The 23872-nt window shown below is 38.9% G+C and overlaps 3 protein-coding genes across 3 annotated transcripts; all 3 read right to left on the reverse strand.

Moving 5' to 3' along the window:
* Positions 1-8421: 8421 nt before the first annotated feature.
* LOC139696959 (cuticle protein 1-like) lies at positions 8422-10627 on the reverse strand. The gene is made up of 2 exons (XM_071595867.1): positions 10613-10627; positions 8422-8850 (listed from the first exon to the last, which is right to left on the reverse strand). Exons 1-2 carry the CDS (start codon positions 10625-10627, stop codon positions 8422-8424), a joined length of 444 nt encoding a protein of 147 aa, XP_071451968.1.
* Positions 10628-15047: 4420 nt separating this feature from the next.
* Positions 15048-16483, reverse strand: LOC139696966 (fibroin heavy chain-like). Its single transcript, XM_071595878.1, has 2 exons — positions 16458-16483; positions 15048-15551 (listed from the first exon to the last, which is right to left on the reverse strand). The coding sequence occupies exons 1-2, from the start codon at positions 16470-16472 to the stop codon at positions 15048-15050; spliced, it is 519 nt and encodes a 172-aa protein (XP_071451979.1). The 5' UTR covers positions 16473-16483.
* Positions 16484-22190: 5707 nt separating this feature from the next.
* Positions 22191-22616, reverse strand: LOC139696982 (uncharacterized). Its single transcript, XM_071595879.1, has one exon. The coding sequence runs from the start codon at positions 22614-22616 to the stop codon at positions 22191-22193; it is 426 nt and encodes a 141-aa protein (XP_071451980.1).
* Positions 22617-23872: the final 1256 nt, after the last annotated feature.

Consider the following 23872-nt stretch of genomic DNA (forward strand, 5'->3'; position numbering starts at 1 on the left):
ATTCAAACACGAAATCCCACTAAGCGGCGAACAAATACTCAATCACATAGAAATAGATGTAAGGAAAAGGGATAGGAGCACATATAAAGGACGAACACAGTAGAGGTGGGGAAGGCGGAATCAGGAAAATCACAAGTGTAAAAATATTTCCTAGACCGGGACCTGAACTCCGGATCTTTCCACTTGCTGGGCGGATGCTCTGAACGATGTGTATATATATATATATATATATATATATATATATATATATATATATATATATATACATATGTATATATACATATATATTTATTCAATTTCATTTTTATCAGGCTTTACCAATCTTTTGAAGTGAGACCCTGGCATACTTAGTTTCGTCACTGGTTCGGGCATAACGTGGCTTTTAATTTCAATCGAAAAACTATTTCATAAGTCTTGTGATAATTGCCATACGTCAGTGGTGTTATCATAGTGATTAAATCCAACATTCTTAAACAATTCAATCGAGAATTTATGTTGATTAAAATTCGTTCTTTTGTTTTCTGTTAAATATTCTCATCTTATTCCAAAAATTTTTGAAATACGTTAAATTCATTCAAATCCTGACTTCGAGTCTAATTTTTTCAATATTTTTTTCACTGACTTAGTTTGCATAAGTGATAAATCGTTTTTAGGCCCAATAAAAATGCAATGTTAACGCTTTCATTCATAGTAATCAAATAACTCTTCCCTGACTAAAAAGAGTCTTCACTACCTTTGGTATTGTTTTTTGAAGTTTTGCCAAAGAAGACACCTATTTTAGCTCAATTTTACACGTTAAAAGCTACGATGTAAGAAAATCATTCTCACCAATCGAGCGGCCATGTCTCCTAGTTTTCTCCTGACGAATGAAGTTTCTTCCGTTAGCTTGTCGAGCTTCTGATATGAGATCTCGTGGTGTTGCTGAATAGACCGTAGTCCTCTGCTATCTTTTATACCCGAATAATTCTCCCCTCCCAATCGGGACCCCTGGTGTTCCCCACACTCTCCCCTCCACAGTCGACGAGACCTAAGCTCGCACCCCTTCGGGCCACCCCCACTAACACCCCCCTGCCCGGTCTCCCCCTTCTCCGCAGATCGCCAGGCTCCAATCCCCACCCGAATTCCAAGTGACCAACGACGCCTCCGAGGTGCGTTATCGCCTCTCCCCTCCACCCCTTATGCAACGGCATAGCCCTTCCCTCCCTCCTTTTCTTCTCCCTGGTATCCTCGAATGATGTCCCAAACCCACCATGGGGAAACGACTCCTTTTCTCTTTCTCTTCCGTTGCCTGCCTTTCATTTCCTCACCACACATCGCTCGCCCATGTAAAACCAGTGAAAAACTCGACGAAATTTTCATGACCATAATCCATCCTCTCTAACCCAAGAATCCAAACTTACGTGCCAATTTTAAACTATATTGTTGAAACACTGATTTGTGTAAAGTTTATCAAAATGCCTTAGCGGTTATTTGTGATGCTTGATGCTAATTCAGGTATATTTGCTTGTGCTACTGATGGCATGATGTAATAAATATTCCATCATAGCGATAACTAATGGCGGATGGGGATGGTGCGGAGGCTAACGAACTGTATTTCTACACATAGGGCTCGGGTTTGAATTCCGGTGGTGGCAGATATTTTTTAGTAGTATCCCGATCCCTACTTGAGTCGCTTTGTGGAGAACACTTTGAGTGAATATGATGTCCGTCGGATGGGACGTTAAGCTGCAGACTCCTTGGCGCCTTTCGTTAAGAGTAGGCTAATGCCGAGACCGGGTTTCTCTCAACCCTATAACCTTTCCTGTTCATCAATAATAGCCTAAGCTGTCGGTCGCCTCCACTAAAAATACTACCACTACGATAACTAATGACAAAATTATGAAAGATCGGAGGGAAATTTTATTATTTCAATACATATTTTAAGGTGACCTCAACCATACGACAATTTGAAATTTACTGTCTGAATAATTTTCAAGTTTCCTACAAATGATGTATTAGTTAATAAAAGTGTTGAAGTATAGAGATTCAGCTCGGATCGCCGGAAAATAGAAATCTTTTTTAACCGTCTCTTTCCGTTCTAAGTATTCTCTTCTCTCCCCTTTACAAAGAGTAAGGATATCGGATTGACAGATACTTGCATAATTCTACAAATGTAATACTTTCCAACGCTCCTCTAAGGCTGATCAAGTGCGTATCCGCAACAGATACGATCTCTCCGTGATTACGTCAACGCAGTAAAAAAAAGCAATTTTCATGGGGAACCATGCAGGGCAAGTTATGAAATATGAGTCGATTTCATAATAAATGGGATTGGGATGCTTGGGATATTTCCGAGAGGGATTATCCATTTTGGCAACGGACGTGCCTCAGCAATTAAAATGAGCCGAATGCTATTATATGACAATTTTGAGTGAACTCCTCAGAGATAAAATTGAAAAATCCATCTGTCCCATCGGAAAGGGGAAGTATCCCCATCAGTCGAGCCTTCTATATTTTCTCCTTATGGTTGAATGAGCTTGTGTCAGTTACTTAGTCCAACTTCTTTTGCTGTGATTTTCAGTAAATCCTGACAACGCCATACTCCCGTACAATTTTTTATGCACAAAATAGGGATCTATTATTCCCGTCGTCTCGTATTGATCCCTAAAACCCTTCCGCTCCCTCTTCTCTAATCGTCCGGGGGTCTCGGACTTGCCGTCTCCACCACACTTCTCTCGACTAGCCATTCAAATCCCTGTCAACGTGTATTCCTAGGCTCGACCTCCTCATGAATTCCACGTGTATGTCTACGCATGCGTTTAGTGAATTTGCCTCTGTTCCCCCTTCCTTTATTAAACTGCAATACAATTACCTTCTCATCTCCCCCTAGGTATCCTCGGACTCTGTCCCAAACCCTTGAAGGCGAACTCATCTATTCCTCTCTTTTCAATTTTCGATTTCCGCACCAAATATTGGCCAATCCTCTCAAATCTCCGTGAAAACCCTGCAGCTGCATGTAGGGCATTTTGTGCCTGCCGATATGTGTGGTGATCTTGGAAATGCAATTAATGCTAGAGGTTCAAAGTTTCATTTTTTGCCACAAAATTAAAAATGAAAGCACATATAAGGTTCTATTATTTTCTTTCCATGAAGGGTGTCAGTTATTTGTCAGTAATGTACTTTACAAAAAAGGGCGGCGCGGTAGTCAAGGGGAAGAGAGTTGGACTACTGACCGGAGGGCCCAGGTTCGATTCCTGGGCATGAATCTCTGGCCATTCTCAGCTCCGCCAAACCTGGGTAATATTTGTACCAAATCTGCCTGGGAAACCATAATGGGCACAGGAAAAGGAAGTAACCTCCCTAACCTGATGTGTGTATTTCACACGCCGAATAGGGCTTAGTACTGGGTGAACTCTACCATCGCCTACCAAACCGACCTTAGAGTTTATAACTGCATTTATATTTTTTTTACTGCTCATAAATTTCATTTTGTGTGAGTTGTTAGCTCAAAGTATAATGCGTACGTGGTACAAGTTTCATTAAGTTAACTCAAGTGTTGCCTCAGCGGTAGCCGTGGATGTTTGAAACATGCTAAGTCTTCCAATGCCTGTTTTAGTGATAAAAACGCTTTCCTCGATAGTGATTATTTAAATTCAGCAAAAGCAAAAATAGAGAGGATTAGGAACGTACGTAAAGTTATATTCGCTTTAGAATTCACGAAGAAATACGCCTTATTTGAAAAATTTCAATACTCATAACCAACGTAAGGGAGGCACCCAATGATATTTTCAACTTTTTTTATTGTGTTCAGTTCGTTATTTGAGGCTCTCTCAATTGCAGAAATGGTGTTCATGTTTTCTTCCGTAAGAGCATAGACTGGAGTCCAAGGTTCGCCTTCCTATGAATATTTTTCCTTCCTCTTTAAGTTTATACCAACTTGTAGCTGCGCTCTAAATAATGATACATTCACCGTAGTCTTTTATTTGCATAACATTGGCCTGGTCTGACGATTTTACTGGTAAAATAAATTATTGCAATGCAGCTTTACGTTTTACCTCTATCGTTGCCTAAGATGAACTGGGCATGCTTATAACTGTATTTGCAACGGTAGCCACTTTAAGCAATGCTTGTGTCGAATCATTGAAACTTTGTACCACATATACATTACACATAAATATAACATCGTGCTATAAAATTATATATTTCCTTGATGAATCACAATAATAAAATATTTTATGATTACTTTTTATTTTTTAAACTTTCTATTTTTTCCATTTTTAAGTTTTACCAAAAAAACTTCATAAAAAAATACGTGTGACACAGAGAAATGATCTAGCCCCCTATTCTGAGGGTTTACTGTTGCATTACGAAGTAAAGAGTGAAAGTTCAATTCTATCATCTCATATCATAGAAAACTTCCGTTTGATTCATGCAGTATTTTGTGTTGTGTGATATGAATTCAATTAACTATCCATATTCGTCCAATATGTTCTCCAAAGACCTAATATGATGAAATAATCGGTTGGTTCTCTCTTTAATTTTTTGTTTACTCTCTTCTTTATGCATTTCAATTGTAAATTTATTTTAATTTCTTATTCCTTCGGTTTTAAGAACTTTCTATTGAAGTTTCAAGGGTTTTTTAGCATAGGTACGGAATTACTTAGTCCAATTCCTGAAAATTAAGTCTTTTTGCCAATACCCTATATTTATTGACAAATAATAACGAAGTAAAACATATTCAAATCTAAACATATTTAACATCCCATTCTTTCCTCTCTGTTTCCTTTTTAGTATACTCATTAACAGCTCTTTAGAATGGAAAATAATTGAGGCAAGTTAGTTTAATTTTAATCCACTCAAATGGCTTTTTAATAAATATAGAAACTGATTATTTGGTGTATTAGTGTCAACATTTTCGAGGTAAAAACTAATTTGAATTGTTGGCAAAATAAAATGGAAATGTCTAAATACCTTCATGTATTTAAGTCTTCATCTTTCGACAAAATATTTACATCGTTGAAGTAAATGTACGCCACACCATTTAAAATTAAACGTTAATGAATGATGCCATCCATCATATGAAAAGTTTTTAAGTATTCCAGGAACTAAATATGGGTATCATATCCAAATTAGTCATAAAATCTGGCTATTTTATGCCATAAATTATGGAATGATTTAAAAATATTGAAAAAGCGGAGACCAACGTTGAAAATACTAAATTATATTCTACAATCACATTGAGATGGTATCTAATTCTTTTTTTTCGTTTTTAAATGAATGTTTTCTTAAAAAGTATTAATTTGCACTCAACTCTTTTTATTATTATACACCCCGTTTAATTCTGCTTTGAGAGTCATACTAGTTATAATGCTGGATGGTGAGATGGGAGTATTGAACGATCCCTACGAAAATGATGGAAATTTTAAGGAGCACCGAACGCATAGAAGAGTAAAGAAATATTTTCAACATTATTTTTTGCAAAATTCTTCTTGGTTTTCCTACCGTGGACATAATTGCTAATTTAAGTCATGCAATATGTTGAAACAAGTTATACAGGGTTCGTCCGGAAAATAAGTGTACTGAGCTCAGGAAAAAAAATTTATTACACTTTTACATATCTTAAGCTAATATTCCTCAAAATAGGACCCTTGTGAGTCGATACACTTGTTCCAGCGGCGTTCCCATTCCTGGAACGCTCCCGCGAAGGCATCATCGGGAACCTCTCGAAGACTCGTCGTCGACCTCTTCTCTGCCCTCCACGAACATCTTGTGCCACCGAAAGATCATGTTTCTGGACATGGCTGACTCCCCGTAAGCCTGGTTAATCATACCGACAGTTTCGGTAGACGATTTCCCAAGCTTTACCGCAAATTTGATGGAATAACGCTGCTCCAAAAACTTCGGAATCGCGTTCCGTGACGTGGGTCGAGCGTGGAGGTTCGCGTTAACAGAGCTCCTCACTACACCACAGCTCAGAGCCGACTGCCTTTTTCAGCGTCGCTTGCCAACATACCCCCTCCAATCGCAGCCCGTCAGAGCGGTGCTGGGCGCGCCTGGAGCGGCGCGCCCAGCCCAGGAGTCAGTACACTTATTTTCCGGACGAACCCTGTATATTTGGAACGCCAATGAGCAGAGATGATGGGATCTGCAATGTTTTTATGAACACGAATATGTTATATAGTTCACCTATGACCTCAAATTACATAAAATAACTTTCATAATGCAGATTATAATTTGTTAGAGTCAAATGGAGCTGAATGTGTTTCATGATAAAGCGTTTAAGTTTATGATCTCGGATTCTGTCACGCGATTTTCCCACTGAAGTCTCTTTTATTAGCTTATCTGGAGTTGTTGAAAACATAAAGCTTTCAATACAACAATTTCAGAGTGTAAAAACTATTCACCTTGTCTGGAATTCGAACCCGGATCACTCGATATCCGACCGAGTGCTTTGGCCAGTTAAGCTATCGAGGCGTCTAAACACTGAAATTTTGGGTGCTTTAAAGGAACTAGATTAAGTGACGAAATACCGTACTTCCAATGTCACAGGCATTAGTTGTAGTGCACGACGCGCCAAAGTCCATGAGGTTAAAGCCACCTTTAGCACTTAGACTGTTTATACCTTGAAAAATTCCAAGAAACTGCGGAAGATGTCGTAACAGTAACTTTTAACGGAGTCATCCACTAATTTGCCTGATTTTTATACTCTGAAATTATTGTATTGAAATGCATATTAGCGGATGACTTCGTTAAAGGTTACTGTTGTGGCATCTCCCGCAGTTTCTTGTAATTCATCCAGTTTTTGATATCCAGCGAGAAGAATCAATAAAATGGTTAACGTTAAGAATATTTGTTCTCAACAATATGAGGAGAGAGCTGATATCCAAGATGCCCTCCCAGCGAAGAAGAGGCCCAGGCTTCAGTAGCAGGGATCGCCAGAACGCCGTGACAACGCAGAAGACGACGCCCTGCCTTAGAAGCCTAGGCGGCTGGAAAGGCAACACAGTGGAGCCCCGACCGGAGTAACGGGGGTCCGTCCACGAGAATTGGAATTGGAACAATTTTACTAATGAAACTGCTCATCTTGAGGAATTCAGTCGTCCACTTTCCTCATTTGTTATTGTCACGCCTACTATTTTACATAACCACACTTGACATAACCGTGACTGACACAATCATGTGATAGTCATTCATAGGCAATTATAATTCCCAATTAGCTGTCACATACTCGAAAATTTTAAACAAATTTTAAATTTTCTTAATATTTCAAATAATTTAATCATTGCTTCAGCCTTTTATCGTGCAACCGCCCCAAAAATTTTCAAAAATGTTGGTTTAAAATGCTAGACAAATATGGATTATTTATTTTTATTAAATTTAATATACTTTTTTAACGGAGTTATGCAGATATTTTTAGGTTATATGGACATAGTATGACAAAATAGATGACATCATATTTGTTCAAAATGAAAATGACGCTATATGTTGAATTGGATAATTACCTTATTCTCCAGAGTATGTATGAAAAATATTAATTATTCTCCCAAATACATTGCCTTTTACTACTGTCCTCTTGTTTTATGCTACTCAAATTATTGAGAGTAGTCTATCCACCAAGATACGGTCTTGTTGAATCCACTTCTTAACCACTGCTAACCTTAGAGCACCCGCAAAACTCTCACGTAATTAATATGACGAGCTTTGTGAAAATGTCAGCATATTAAATGCTTCAAAAACGGCTTTCTTTTCCCTCACCGTATGTATGTTAAGTAATGCTAATCATTTCGCAAACGATTCCCCTTAGAACATCCCCCCCCCCCCTAAGATTCGCTTTTTTGTGTTTTCCTCCCAACTAAAAGGTAATCACTGATATGATTTAAACAAACAAAAATATCAAATGGAATATTTAAAAAAAAAGATAAACTAGATCCTGATAATTAATTCTTCTAAAATATAATCAGTTCACAGAATAATTAATAACCTGACTGATTAAGAACGAAATAGTGATGCCTTCCCCTATATGCTCCATATTGTGAACAGTCTTGTTGTTTTAAAAAATGATAAAAATGCATATTTGGTGTTGTAATGAATTTTTATTTGCACACATGATATAAAAATATTTCTGAAAGTATATTTACAAGGCTGAGGATACAAAATCAGTTGCAACACAAAGGATTCAAGGCTGCGCATGACAGAAGGCGTTTTGTCCACTGATACCACACATTCAGTTGGACCGGTATGCGTCTGGCCACGGATTCATATCTCAGGTCTCAGGCTCAGAGGTTTTGAGCAATTGGGTTTGGGTTAGAGTCACCTCTTGAACTCGTAAGAAACTTTTACAGACATCACAATCAGGAGTTGGGTTCGGGAAGAGTGAAGGAGGTTATCGCAGCAGTACGACTCTGCTCCCCGCGAACATCCTCGGTAGGCTACCCTCCTCACTCAATGGCAGTAGGGGTAGTTGGGACAGTCGTGTGGGTTGATTCCAGCAGGGTAGCGGGCTCCGGCACCGTGGTGTGCGGCGACGACTCCGTATCCCCAGACGGGTACGGCGCCGTAGGCACCATTGGCTCTGTGGGCGGCGAGGGCGACGTTATCGCAGTAGGGGTAGTTGGGGCAGATGTGAGGGTCCACTCCGGCGGGGTACTTGGCGGCGACTCCGTGGACTCCGGCGGCACCGTAATGGCCGTAGGCGGCGTAAGAGGGTGCGGCGTAGGGTGCGATGTGATGGTGTCCGGATGAGTATGCGGCGAGGGCCACGTTGTCGCAGTAGGGGTAGTTGGGGCAGGCGTGGGGACTGACGTCGGCGGGATATTTGGCGGCAGGAATGGCAACACCCAGGGCGGAGGCCACCAAGAGGGCGAGGACGATCTGAAGGAAGATTAAATTATAATCGATTCTTAAAAAAAGGGATAATACATATGCAGGGTCTGTTAGCAAAAATGTGCAAAATGCCAAAGAGTTTTTCTGCTAAAACGCTACAAAATTTTTATTAAGAATTTTAGCAATGTTAGCGTCCAACTTTCGAAAATCTGAATAATATTGACTACTATTTGAAAGATGTACCACAAAATCTTCATGTATCAGGGCTGAAATTTAGAAGTTATTAAAACGTAACGCCAGCAGTAGCTGAAATTGTAATATCCGCACATCAATGGACATGTACATAAACGCGTTATTTTTCCAAATGAATTGAATACACTTTTTAATTCTATTTTGACAAGGGACACTGGTGTACTTTTAGTGAGGCTAATGTTTGTAATCCTTTCGACCACCGTTTGTGAATGATGAACTTAGGCAGGAAACATAAAAAATAAATTACAAACTCACCAATTAAAGAACGCTGGGGAAATAATTATTTTTGTACCGTTCAATGAGTTGCTCATTATTTGAAATGGGTTTTCAAAATCTTGAACGTTTCACTCGAAATATTTCTTTAACGAGATTAAACTGGAGTGGAAATAAATTGATTTCACGATTGTTATATAATTTTATGGATCTCATGAATATTCAATTTCATAATTGAGTTTTATAGTATTCTTGAAAAATCCTACACGTATTTGACTGATATAAGGACGTTGCCACTGCTTGAGTAGTTGGTCACCTGATTAGAATCTGAATTAATTTCGGATGCCTAGCTATTTACGTCGGTTATATGTAACAATTACTCACATGCTCTACTATGGAAGATTGAAAACAAAGCCAAAACTAGCAGTGTTAGTTCAGAAAATATCATTTTGTACATTATTTAAACTCGTAATGCATGAATCTTATTTTTTCTATATTAACTCTTACTATAATGATCCTCCAAGCACAAAACTTTCCAATTACTTCTTTGAATGACGAAGCTTCCGCAAAAGATATAAACTCATGTATCTCAAACTGATATGAAGATCTAACCATCGCTCATGATTTATACTGAATTATGCGTTGTTTACTTATAGATATTTACCATTCAGTTTAAGAGAAATTAATTATCTATAATTTTAAAACTTTGTTTGATGTATTCAGATAAGAGTCACATTAAAGGCTGTCATGAACAATATTAATACTGCTTCTGTATTCGGTAATGTAATTTGAATCTCTCTTGAACGTGTATTCCTAGTCATTGTGCCAGAATTATCGTAACGATTTCCTGAAACAGATGTATTAGAGAAGTAAAATTTAGAGCTTCAAATCGGGTCACTGTGAGTTTTTTTTAATGTGTCTTTCCGTTTCATGCATTGCCTTTGTTCCTTGTATAAAGAGTAATGGCAACTGACAGATACATTATTCTTTCAACGTCTAATTCTTAAACTGCAATATTTTTTTCAGTATTATTTTCAGAGTTATGAAGTACGTTTTCGTGAGCGTTATAACTTACCTATGCATAACTCAGCGCTGCAAAAAAATTTGTTTTTAATGGTAATACACACTGGAAATGAGATAACATATTCATATCAAAACTTATGAACTATTTTAAAACACCTGCATATACTTGGAATATTTTCAAGAGAGATTATGTTTTCAAACAAACAAACTGTCACAAACGTCCGTGTGATCCGGATATAATTGCGTCAAATTTTTATGAAATTTCCATCGTGGTGGAACTGAAATCCTCATCTGCCTCGTAGGAAAGAAGAAGTATCCTCACCAGTGTAGCGGCCATTTCTCCTAGTTTTCTCTTGATGTATGAATAGGGAACCTCCGTTAGCTAGTCGAGCTTCTTCTGCTGAGTCCCCTTGATGATTCTGACATTAATGTGCCTCAGGGCAACCTTTTATACTGCAAGAAGCGTTCTCCCCTTCGCCGGAAGGATTCCCACCCTCCGGCGCTCCTCACTTTCTACCCCCAACGTCGGCTGGACTTAGGATCCTTACCTCCCCCAATAGACCACACTCTCTCCTAGCATCTCTCCCTCCCCCTTCTCACCTTTGATCTCCAGGGTCCAACCTTAAATTCGAATTTTGCGTGGCACCTCCCAGTTGCGAATCTGCCTCTCCTTCCTCGTGCCTTTTCAATACCCTTCCATATCACCTTTCCTAATCCCAGGTTTACACGGTTGATTTCCTAGCCTGGCAGTATGGAAACATGTCCCTCTTTTTCCATCGTCTGAATACATTACTGCAATAAAAATTGATAGTCCATGATACTCGTGTAATTATAATCTCAAATTAATTAGCCGCCATGGATGAATGGAGAACTTTCAGCATGTGTCACAATATTTCAGGAATTGAGTTTCCAAATTAATTGTGTGAATCGTCAGTTTTGTTCTTAATATATAACTAAAGTACATAGAACATTTTTATTTACATTTTTTTATAAAGTACATATTTTTCTTTTTCCATTATTTTTTTAAAGGTTTGATAGCCATTGTCAGTGTTTTTAATGTGAATATAAATGGCGATGGGTTTAGTACTTTACTCGCGAAACCACTTTCTCCAATAGCATGTGTAAGTGGAAAATTCACTCTTTAGCAGTTGAAATTGTGACAAAATCCAATTTACTTATCATCCTAACTATAGTGAAACATTTTTTGTGAAATATCTTCAGCATACTTTCAATACACAGCCTTTCAACGAGGGATAATTTTGTCATATAATGTGAAGAATGTGATTTTGAAAGGAATGTGGGGAAGTATGGTTCCAATTACCAGTTTGATTTTGAAAGGTGATAAGGGATTGGAGATACAATCATTAGAAATAACACGAGAGGTATGAGTTGAAATCGTTGGAGCAGAATGACACAAGCGATTGTATGAAAACAAGAGTTTTATATTGTATATGCATGGTGAGTGTCAATGTATGAGACAGATTCGTCCATTCGAGCGTTGAGGTACATTAGGTAAAATGTAAGTCTCGAATAACTTAAAAAAAGAAGATTTGTTGAAAGTGAAAACCTTTTTAAATGAATGAAAACCAGGAAATAAAGATTTTTAATGATTTTAAAAGAGCAAATTAATTATTTTCAAATAGTTTTTGGATCAAAATGATCTGCCTTATCACTTGATTTCTAGCGGTAGATTTTGTCTAATTATCAATTTACTAATTGCATTTTCAGGTTAATATGATCTATGTTGCACTGCTTTTTTCTCGAAATTTCTCTTTCTCAGCGTTCTATGTATACATTCTTTTCTTACTAGCCCGTCAAATATGTCGTCATACTTATTTGCAGTCTTTCATGAATGCATAGACTTGAATACGTGCTTTCGAGAATAAGTGGACTTTTCCAGACCAATTCCTTACGTAGAGCCGATACTCTGAGACACTACATAATTTTTTCAAGAAATATTAGGGCTACATATCATTCGGAAGCATGTAATTGAAGAATATACACTTCTTCACATCATGACCTAGGTTTCGACTTACGAAGTCGTGTTCAGGTAAATAGTGCGGGAAAAATTGTATACTATATAGTAATTGTTCGTGTATGTATGTTAATATAAGTGACAGGAAGATGAGGTGGGATTTTTCCTTTCGTAGGAAATAAGTAGCGATAAAATATATGAGGTCAATTATCTCCCTTCTTTTTATTTAAACATGGCCATGTTAGTTGAAACATAGGTCGTAAAATAAAGTCTTGCATGCATAAATACGGAGTGACTTGCCTCATTATGAGCCCTTAACATACCTTTTATCTCAAGGTCAATACTTTCCAGTGTTTTTTGTCCTGAATAATGTTCCGCAAATGATAAAGTCTACCATGATCAAATCATTCAAGTTATATATCGATTAGTTTGGCAAATAAACTTGCCGGTAAATTGTTGAAACAAGAAAAGATTTTAAAATTATTACGAATGATTGGGATGTTTCTGAAAATGATTTTCTATCACGGAAATCGAAGTGTTTTTAGATTAAGTATAAGCCGGATGTATTCTGTCACTGTGTTTGGTAAATTCCGTCGAGACGGTGGAGAAAATACGTGGAAGTTGTCGAAATGGGAAACTATCTTCACTCATCGTAAGCTCAGGTTTCCTGTTTTTCTCCTGATGGATGAAAAGTGTGCTTCCCTTAACCAAAGATCCCCAGGGTAAACCCTCCGTCCGAATTCCTATGGCCAACGGGTTCTCCAGAGTTTCGAAGCGCCTCTGTCCCCCTATCAAATTGAATTTCAATACCCTTCCTACCCACATAATCACTCAGTAAAACCCTTGCGAAATTACGCCGAACACTAAAAGTTGAACGTTCTATTTCAGGGAATTTATTTTTCCAAGTAATTGTGCGAGTTTTCACTTTCATTGGTGGGAGCATCATGAGAAACCGTAGCACATGGTTGTGGAATTCGTAACATGCTTCACACACAGATGTAATTACCATGACTAATGATTAGATGCATGCGTTTTAATTGTCTATATCCACTATCTTCCATTATTTGATGAAGAATATCGTTAAAGAAACTCATTCAGTTGTCATTAATCTGGCAAGGAAGACAAGTTGAATTGAAAAATAATGGTTCCTTGTGCCCAGCGAATTTTATGATAATAAGTGATTTGCTGCCTTTATCCCTTATAAATAAAGGTGAGATATCGTTTAAATGAATATACTTTGTAACTTCCACACAATTTTTATTCGTACTACCGGTTTCAACGCAACGGCGTCATCATCAGGTACCAGATGATGACGCCGTTGCGTTGAAACCGGTAGTACGAATAAAAAAAAATTGTGTGGAAGTTACAAAGTATATTCATTTAAACGAACATGAACCTCCACAAAGTTGAGCCCGAGACCATAGAATTCAAAGGTGAGATATGTTTGCATTTAATTATTTTTGGAAAATAGGCCAGTAAATAAGTTTCTATTCTCATTTATTCAGGATTAACAATTACAAGAATTCTTATATTCTCAAATCTGGAACAAAAACTACAGTCCTTTAACATTCCGGAAGGTCTTAATGACTAATAGTGCAATGATCACAACGTCCAACTTACCCATCCGTGCTAGTTACCTCAGTGATCCTCATATACACACACATCTATTGGCAATGATGTTACACTCACTACATAATTTATTTTAATGCAAATTCGTTGTTTGTAAGATAGATGTTTTGATTTTTTCAATGTAAGATTATTTGAAAAGAATAGTGGAAAACGGAAGGATAAGCCAAGTGGGAATGAAGAAAAATGAGAAAAAGTAAAATTCAAGGGTTAATATTCCTATGAGGAGGTTCACTGGAAGAGAAGAGAGAGATAGCTAATGAAAGAAGGTAAAGTGTATTCGATAATTTATGTTGATATTTAACAGTTTAAGATTGTGACAAATAGAAGGCAAGCGAAAATAGGGAAGGAAAAGAAAACATGTTTGACCGGATAATTTGAGAGAGGAAATACGAGGAATTGAAACATAATTTGCAGTAGTGTAGTCCATCCTGTAATGCCATGAAATGTGAGACATTGATATGTAGTAGTGGTCAGTCACTGTGTCCATCTAAAATATATCACAAATATGTAGGGTTTCATGATAACAGTGCATAATAAGTGAACCTTTTTTTAGTCTTATTTGCCCTGCAAATGTTACTGTAAGCCGTTCCCATTTTTGTGAATGTTTTCGTGAATATTTTCAGTGATTTATTCTTCTATGAAGTGCATCCAACTCATAAACATTTCCCTTAATTGTCTTGAAAAACTTTGACATGCAATGGACGTCAATTTCATCTGGTAAGCAGAATGGCAGGATACTATACGTCCAGCAGATTATGATAAAAATGGTTCGTTCATAAGCGGAGGAAGGAGAAGAAAAATAATTTAAAGTGTACTTTTTAGAGATCATACTTATGTTTAATAACATAATTAACAAATCCAAATGCTTCACAAAGGATGTTAACAAGGCAACAGCATTATTGTTGGTGAAGTTTAAAGAGTGCAAGACCACGAGTGTCCGAAGTCATCTCATCCGTGGATTGCACCTTCGGAAAGGTTTGCTTTTAACCCTTTCCAGGAGGGTTTTGAGCCACCGAACTTTTTAAGTCCGATTCACCACTCTAACTCGCTTGAAGCGTACTCAGGCATCACAATCAGGAGTTGGGTTTGGGAAGGATCGCGCCAGCACGACTCTTCTCCGTAACGAAGATCCAAGGGTGGCCACTCTACTCGCTTAGTGGCAGTAGGGGTAGTTGGGGCAGGCATGGGGATCGACTCCAGCGGGGTAGTGGGCACCGGCACCAGCACCGTGGTGTGCGGCGACGACTCCGTGTCCCCAGACGGGGGCGGCGGCGTAGGCACCAGCCCATCCGTGTCCAGCGAGACCGTGGGCGGCTCCGGCCCATCCGTGGGCTCCGTGGGCTCCATGGGCGGCGAGGGCCACGTTATCGCAGTAGGGGTAGTTGGGGCAGGTGTGGGGGTCCACTCCGGCGGGGTACTTGGCGGCGACGGCGACTCCGTGGGCACCAACGGCGGCGCCGTGGTGTCCGTAGGCGGCGTAAGCGGGTGCGGCATAGGGTGCGAGGGCACCAAGATGGTGTCCAGCGGAGTGAGCGGCGAGGGCCACGTTGTCGCAGTAGGGGTAGTTGGGGCAGGCGTGGGGGTTGACGCCGGCGGGATATTTAGCGGCGGGGACGCCACCTCCGACCACGGCGGCCACGCAAAGGGCGAGGGCGATCTGTAATATACGATTATGACGATTAAACCACCACATAATATATAAATATGCAATATATGAATGACTCTAAAATAAAAATGTTGCAAGCTAGCGAAAAGAAACTTGTCATAATATGACCATAAACTTGTGAACATTCTGTTTCTCACTCTTAAATTCCAAATTAGCATCTCTTTTATGGTTAATTTTTCTTGACAAAGGATAGTTCTTTTATCTACGAATGAGGATTGTTGATAATTTTTTTGAATTAATGCAAAAGTAATGTGTATTTTTAGCTGTGAATACAGTATTGATATGATTGAATATAATTCCCCGTCAGATTTCATTTCCTTATTTGAGAAGTAATGAGCCACCCTGATTAATATTATCTGTATCGTTGAATGCCAATTTTAGAAATACTGAAAAAATGGTCACCGATCCCTTTGAACCTCGTATATTCCTGTTTAATCTAGCTGGCCGAACTTTCCTTTGTGAACGTGGTAAGGTGATATAAAATATGTCCTCTTCTGATAAGGAAAGTGTAAAATTATTAACTCTCTCTTCGGATGACAAAGCTATTTTCATCAAGTGATATTATCCCTACTATTCCTTCTAGTTGAAAGGTTATATCTCTTCAGTAGCAGTTGGAGATATCTAAGTAGTATCTTCACTCGTGCTAAAATATGTGAAAATAAGCATTACTATACCCACGAAGAAATCCTGATAAATTCTGTTAAAAAAGATTATTTTCACTTTACTGTTTACACTGCAAATACTTTTGGGAGGGGCTGTTTCTGATAAAAATAAAATTTTCCAAGAGTAATTGAATATCAGAATTTCAAAAGCTAAAGTGTCACAATACTAAGCAAAATCTAGCAATATTGAGTAATGAACTTGATCGGAATCTCCGGAAAGGCGAAGTAATCTTACCAATCGAGCGGCCATGTCTCCTGGTTGTCTTTTGACGAGTGAATAGGGGGCTTCGGTGAGCTAGTCGAGCTTCTGCTGGTGAGACCTCGGGGTGATGCTGACAACTCCGTGCTCCTGTTTATTCTTTTATACCCTCAAGAAGTGTTTCCCCCTCCCTACACCCCCATCGACCCACCTTCCCACTCTACACCGTTTCCGTTCACCGTTGATCCCCAGGGTCAACCCTCCACCCGAATTCCGCGTGGCCATCGGCGCCTCCGAGGTGCGGTATTGCCCCTCCCCTCCTTCCCCATGCAACACCCTTCTTTTACGTCCTTATCTCGCGGGTATCCTCGGACTGTGTCCGTAATCCTCAATTATTACCTCTCTCTTTTTCGTTGCCTTTCATTTCCGCGCCACACTTCGCTCACCGTCGGAAAGACAGTGAAAAAACTCAACGATAGCATGTGGGATATTTTTGTCTTTACCGCGTATACACGTATGAATGAATTTATTATTGCAGTTAATACTGAAAATTTCCAATTATTTTTTTTCCTCAAAATGAAAATTATATCGAATCATGGCATCTATCGTTTCATTATTTATATAGAGATCTGAGAGGATTGGCTAGTTAATAAGTATTAAAATGCCTAATAGCCATTGTCAACTTTTATATCAAGTCAGCCCCATCGAAAAAAAAAACAAAAAAATGGAAACACACATAAAAGTAGCTCACACGTTATCGTGTTTTCGGAGGACAAGTCACCTTCCTTGAGAAAGGTGGCTTGACCACCGAAAATGCGAAAACGTGAGTTTTTTGTGTGTGTTTCTGTGATTTTGGTTTTCTTCGCTGGTACTAACTTGATATACATTATTTTTCACATCCGTGAGGCTTCCACATTCGTTATATATATATATACTACCTTGATCAAAAGGTTCCCGGAATAACCACCGTGTGCCGCTCCCATCGTTCCGATTTGAGTTCTGTTTTTTTTGTTAAATTGGTACAATTGTTGTTGATATTCCCTTTAAATCTTAGTGTCATAACTTGACATTTGCAAAAGTTACGTAGCCAAGAGTACATCTATCTCTGTGTGTGTTGGCGATTTTTTACAATTTCAGAAATGGATTTAAATTTGCAACAACGAACTTGTATTAAATTTTGCGTAAAAAACGGATTTAGTGGCGCACGGACGTTGGAAATGTTGGAAAAGTGTTTCGGCAACGATTCTCTAAAAAAAACGGTCGTTTACCAGTGGCACGAGCGGTTCAGAAGTGGTCGTGAGTCAATCGAAGATGATGAACGCAGTGGCAGACCATCGACATCGAAAGTCGGTGAAAAAATTGATAAAGTAAAAGAAATGTTGGTCAATAACCGCAAATTAACCATCAGAGAAATAGCGGAGGACTTGAACATTGCCTATGGATCCGCTCAAGACATTGTGGTTAATGATTTGGGTTTCCGTCGTGTAGCAGCAAAGTTGGTGCCAAAAGACCTCAATTTCATGCAAAAAAGAGACCGAGACCGTGTTGACGTCGCAAAAGACATGATTTGCGAGGCTGAATCCGATCCCACATTCATCAAAAGGATCATTACTGGAGACGAGACGTGGGTTTATGAGTACGACACGCAATCCAGACATCAGGCAAGTGAATGGCGTTCACCAAATGAGCCGAGACCAAAAAAACCACGTCGTTTTCAGTCAAAAAAGAAGGCAATGCTGACGGTTTTCATGGATTACAACGGTGTAGTGCATCATGAATTTTTGCCAGAAGGCCAGACAGTAAACAAAGAGTATTATTTGGGCGTTATGAGACGTTTGCGTGAAGCAATTCGCCGAAAGAGACCAGAAATGTGGGCAGAAAACTCGTGGATTTTGCACCATGATAACGCACCGTCGCACAGTGCTATCATTATTCGTAATTTTTTGACGACAAATGCAACAAATACCATCCAACAGCCACCGAATTCACCTGATTTGGCTCCCTGTGACTTCTTTCTGTTCAATCGAGTTAAAAAACCATAACGGGGAACGCGTTTTAGCAGCCGAGAGGAAGTAATGGAAAAATCGCAGGAAGCACTGATGGACATACCGAAAACCGACCTTAACTTTTGCAAATGTCAAGTTATGACACTAAGATTTAAAGGGAATATCAACAACAGATGTACCAATTTAACAAAAAAAACAGAACTCAAATCGGAACGATGGGAGCGCCACACGGTGGTTATTCCGGGAACTTTTTGATCAAGGTAGTATATATATATATATATATATATATATATATATATAATTATGACGACTTTTAATAAAGGTGTTAAAACAGGTGTTTTTATATAAATATGCAAATCATAATGTTGAGACCTAATTGCTTTTGCTATAAACTTTTCATATTTTATATACTTTTATGCATAGTTTTCTTCAATTAAAATAAGTTTGGTTCAGTTTATGTCAAGGATGTATCAGTGTATTTTAGGCCGGACGGTTATATTATGATTTGAGAGATAGTTGAGAGACACTTTGTGGAACTTGTCGATAAAAATTACAGATTCACAAAAAAATATATATCACCTTGTTAAACTGAATATCGACGTCAACATATCTGGTTAAAGAATTCGTTTTGCTTTAATCACCAAATAAACGGAAAGAGTAAAATTGTTCTGCTACTGTCAATATATCAACATCGTCTCTTCATGACATTAAAGATCCTAAAAATACATTTCAGAGGCGAAAGCCGAGATTGCCTCTTGAAAATGGCTAAAGAATGAGCAATGTAAAGCTCAAGAGTAGTATTACTCATTAAAAAACTGTTGCTGTTTAGAAGTTCAATGGTATTATTTTATTAAATAATTGAATTCGCATATTACCCAGAGCGCAAAAAATAAAATAAAGACTGATAGGGGCATACACGAAGCGTGGAAGTGAGGGAGATACCTTCACCAAAATTCTTAAAAAAAAACCACAGTAAGGAAATGAGAGCAAGGAAAAGTTGCAGTTTTCATAATAGGTAATGAAATACGTTATTTGCACGTCTGGTAATATCCAAGGTCTAGGAGATGTTTGCAAAATCATGTTGCAAACATTCCCCGAGGTTGAATTATAATCCATACGCTTTGGCAAATCTTACGTAAAATAGAAAGGAAGGTTAGCAATTGTTGCGGATAATTTTGTACTGTCTTACATCTAGAAATGGAGACATAAAAAGTGGTCTAAACCTTCTTATGTAATACTTGAATGGTCTCTTATTGAAATAAAATTTTGACACATTTAAAAATATATCCCAGAAAGAATTAATTCCTCTGTTAGAGAAATAGGTGTTTCTGGAAAAATGTTGTCGGTTAGTAAATGAATGAAAATAGCATCTCTTTTCTTGATTATAATATTTAACTTCAAAGGCTGCTATGTTTAGAATGAATGTCTTTCAACGAAATAGATTTAACTTACCTAAAAACATGTCTCAGGATAAAGTTAAAAGAAAATCTTCTAGCCAAATGCATTGGTCAATAATTATCATTATTCTAATATACATGATTTCATATTATATTTATCATGTCAATCTCCAGACTAAGATGTCATCTTTTCTTTTACTAGCAAAGAAATAAATGATAATATTGCATAGGTCTTTAAAAAAATTGTGTTTCACGGAATGTTGGAATTGGTAAGAAATGCATTGTGAAATAATGGTAAATGGGTCGTGCAATTAGCTGGTACTACTGAAAATATGTTGGCAAGCAATAGGAAAATAGAACGAAACACAAAGCAGCATTAACTTTTGAAAACCGCGAATTAAGAAAAAGACATATCAAAAATATAAGATTCTTACGTAGTTCAAGCTATTGCACAGTATTGTAACATTCCAAGATGCTTAAGATGCTTACCCGTTATTGCTGATACCATTATTATTATATGGTATTCAATCGTTTAAGACTAGTGTTGGATGGACTCAGACTGAACACCGCTACATTCCTTAGTCTGGCCTTGGAAAACACAAAATCGACACCCGACATTACAATAAACCCTTTTTCAATTTCTCGTCCATTCTACTTCCGTCATTCCCTCCAGCCTGCCTATCCTTTTCCTCATCTTACCTCGCCTGCCTAACGCTCTCCCCTCTGGAATGTTTTTCAACATATGCCATCGCCAACCAAATTGTTTTGCATCCATCTTTTCTGTATTCTCTGGATATCTCCCAACGATTCCCCCACCCTTTACACAACGTCAATACTTATTCATTTGTTTGTTTGTTTCTCTACCGTCAATTTTACGTTTTCCATTATTTTCCACACACCTCAAAAGCTTTCAATCTACGCCCATCATTCTGCTTCAATGGCCATGTTTCTGCACCGTACAAAATAACACTCCACATCAAATTTTTAACGAGTATTTTCTTAATATCCTTGTTAAATACCCCGGACATCAATATCCTCTTCCTTGTGAAAGCTTCTTCGTCTAACGTAATTCTTGTTCTTATCTCCCCAATGCTATTACCATTGTTGTCCAAAACACTTCCGAGATTCCGAGAGTGTGATACGTTTTGGAAATTCAGTTTGATCTACTTAACTTGGAGAGCCCTCTATTTGATTCATAGTCCTGTTTATGGAGTCTTATCCACAATAGAGAACATCTTTAAAAGCATTTTAAAAAGCAGTTTACAGTCCTAAACTTTTTGGTGGATAAATATTTCGGGAATATTGTGATTTTGATAAATTATACTTCGATTGGAGTGATTTTAGTACAGTCTCATAGATGGTGTGCTAGCGTAATTGATTGAATGTGAGAGCAATGAATTAAGGTTCTGGATTAAAATCCAGTGTAACCTCTTTGGGCATCTTCAAGTCTACCAAATCAGTGGGTTTATTAGCATCAGTTTTTCCTAAGAAATTGCGGAAGCTTTGGTGAAGAGGTAGGTTCTTCGTCTTCTCCGGAAGACGCTTCCTTCCTTCGCTCCGTCTTCGTCGGAAGACGAAGCTGAATTCCGTCCAAATGATCAATAAATAACGTGTGAGCGATCTTTTTATGGGTTCTTATATTGTTTGTTGCTGTGCAAGTTTGTTATTCAACACTTTAGGGTTACTATATATATATATATATATATATTAAAACTTCTAAATAATTTTCTCGGATTTCCTTAATTCAAAATTAACACTCTCCTTTTAAGCCCCATAGTGCTACGGTTGTTTATATTTATTAGCGAATCCTTTTTAAAGGGCACACATCTTTGTACGCTCCAGTAAATTCTTCTCCTGTAGGAGTAAATACTTCGGGTGAAAGTAACATGTGCGAATTTATTGGATAGAATATTTAAGAGATATATCAATTCATTATCATGACAAATTGACCCTTTTATATTTTTTCACGGGAATTACTGAACTGGTATTTTTAAAATGTAATGTTTAGCGCAAATGCTATTAAGCAGAATAATGGCATGATTTAATACTTGCAGGATATAAAGGAATAAGAAAATTTTTAAATAAGGATATTAAACAAATAATTTGAAGTTGTTACAAGTTTTATTTACAGATAAGAAATATTTTACAATGGATATCAACATTAAAATATCCTGATAGTAGGTGTAGTAAAAAGTCTTCAGGGTTACGCGGGTTCGACACCGTCTCCTCCGTGGGTCGTACGGCCGGAGGGGGCGGTCACGCGTCTGCCCAAGTATTCTTCATGATATCCTTAGGGGTTTTGAGCCATCGGACTTGTTAAGTCCGATTCACCGCTCTAACTCATTAGAAGACATCACAATCAGGAATTAGGTTCGGGAAGAGTGAGGGATATCGTCGCACCAGCACGACTCTTCTCCACGGTGAACATCCAAAACTAGCCTCTCTGCTCGCTTAGTGGCAGTAGGGGTAGTTGGGGCAGGCGTGGGGGTCGACTCCAGCGGGGTAGTGGGCGCCGGCACCAGCACCGTGGTGTGCGGCGACGACTCCGTGCCCCCAGACGGGGGCGGCGGCGTAGGCACCAGCCCATCCGTGTCCAGCGAGACCGTGGGCGGCTCCGGCCCATCCGTGGGCTCCGTGGGCTCCATGGGCGGCGAGGGCCACGTTATCGCAGTAGGGGTAGTTGGGGCAGGTGTGGGGGTCCACTCCGGCGGGGTACTTGGCGGCGACGGCGACTCCGTGGGCACCAACGGCGGCGCCGTGGTGTCCATAGGCGGCGTAAGCGGGTGCGGCATAGGGTGCGAGGGCACCAAGATGGTGTCCAGCGGAGTGAGCGGCGAGGGCCACGTTGTCGCAGTAGGGGTAGTTGGGGCAGGCGTGGGGGTTGACGCCGGCGGGATATTTAGCGGCGGGGACGCCACCTCCGACCACGGCGGCCACGCAAAGGGCGAGGGCGATCTGTAATGTGTGATAAAATCAACTGAATAAATCGATTTCTGCTCGCAAAATAATTTTTAATCTTTGAAATATCTTTTAAGCAAGCATATTTCCTCAAATCTATCATACTCTATTTAGCCATTTCAATAACACATATCCTGCGTAAATTTCTGTATTCTATGAATCAATTTTGAAAAACTATTGGTCAATACTTCTTCTGCTCTGGAAATAAACATTTGGTGTTAAAGATATTTCCAGGAGTATTTGGAAAGAACAATAGAAGATATTTTCTGCCCTGTCCAAAAGGAAAAGTCTTTTTCTTACAATTAGCTATATCCTTCGTAATAAAATCACTTTAACCGCAATAAATATCAATTTAATCAATAAACCATTTCGTCAAAATTGAATAAGGCCACAACTATATATGTAACTTGGAGATTCGCTTGTTATATTTGAAAGTAAAATTTTTATTAATTCTAATGAAGTGTATTCCGGGTTTTTGTAATCAATTAGCTGCTCTTCTAAAACAATATGACCCTTTCATGCTCGATTCAATTCGGTTGAAATACACTCAGTTCAATTTTTACAAGAATATTCCCTGGGAAGGCGTAATGTCAACCGAAAAACAAATTTGATAGAGAAGAATATTTCCGAGAAGGATTATTCACTTCGATAATCATGTTGATATAGACTGAAGAAGTAATCCAGTCACTCTTGCAGCGAAATTCTACTGAGTTTAATGTTGACAGTCTCGCATTAAAGGGAAAGAGTCCTCACCAATCGAGCGGCCATATCTGCTGGTTTTATCCTGATTGATGAATGAACGGGGTTCCGTGAGCTAGTCGAGCTTCTGCTGGTGAGACCTCGGGGTGATGCTGACAACACCTTGCCCCCGTGCAATCTTTTATACCCAAAGGAACATTTTTCCCTTCCCCCTAGAGACATCCCCTCTCTCTCCCCCCCCCCACCGCCGCTGGGTCTCGAACTCGCACCCCCTTCCGGGACCCACCCTCCTCCCTCCCCTCTCACCCAGATCCCCAGGGTCGAACCTCTGCCCGAATTCCGCGTGGCCTGCGGTGTCTTCGAGGTGCTGCATAGCCTCTCTCTTCCTCCC

This window comes from Hetaerina americana, unplaced genomic scaffold (genome assembly GCF_022747635.1).
Source record: "Hetaerina americana unplaced genomic scaffold, ioHetAmer1.1.p SCAF_1, whole genome shotgun sequence".
In the NCBI taxonomy this organism is placed as follows: domain Eukaryota; kingdom Metazoa; phylum Arthropoda; class Insecta; order Odonata; family Calopterygidae; genus Hetaerina; species Hetaerina americana.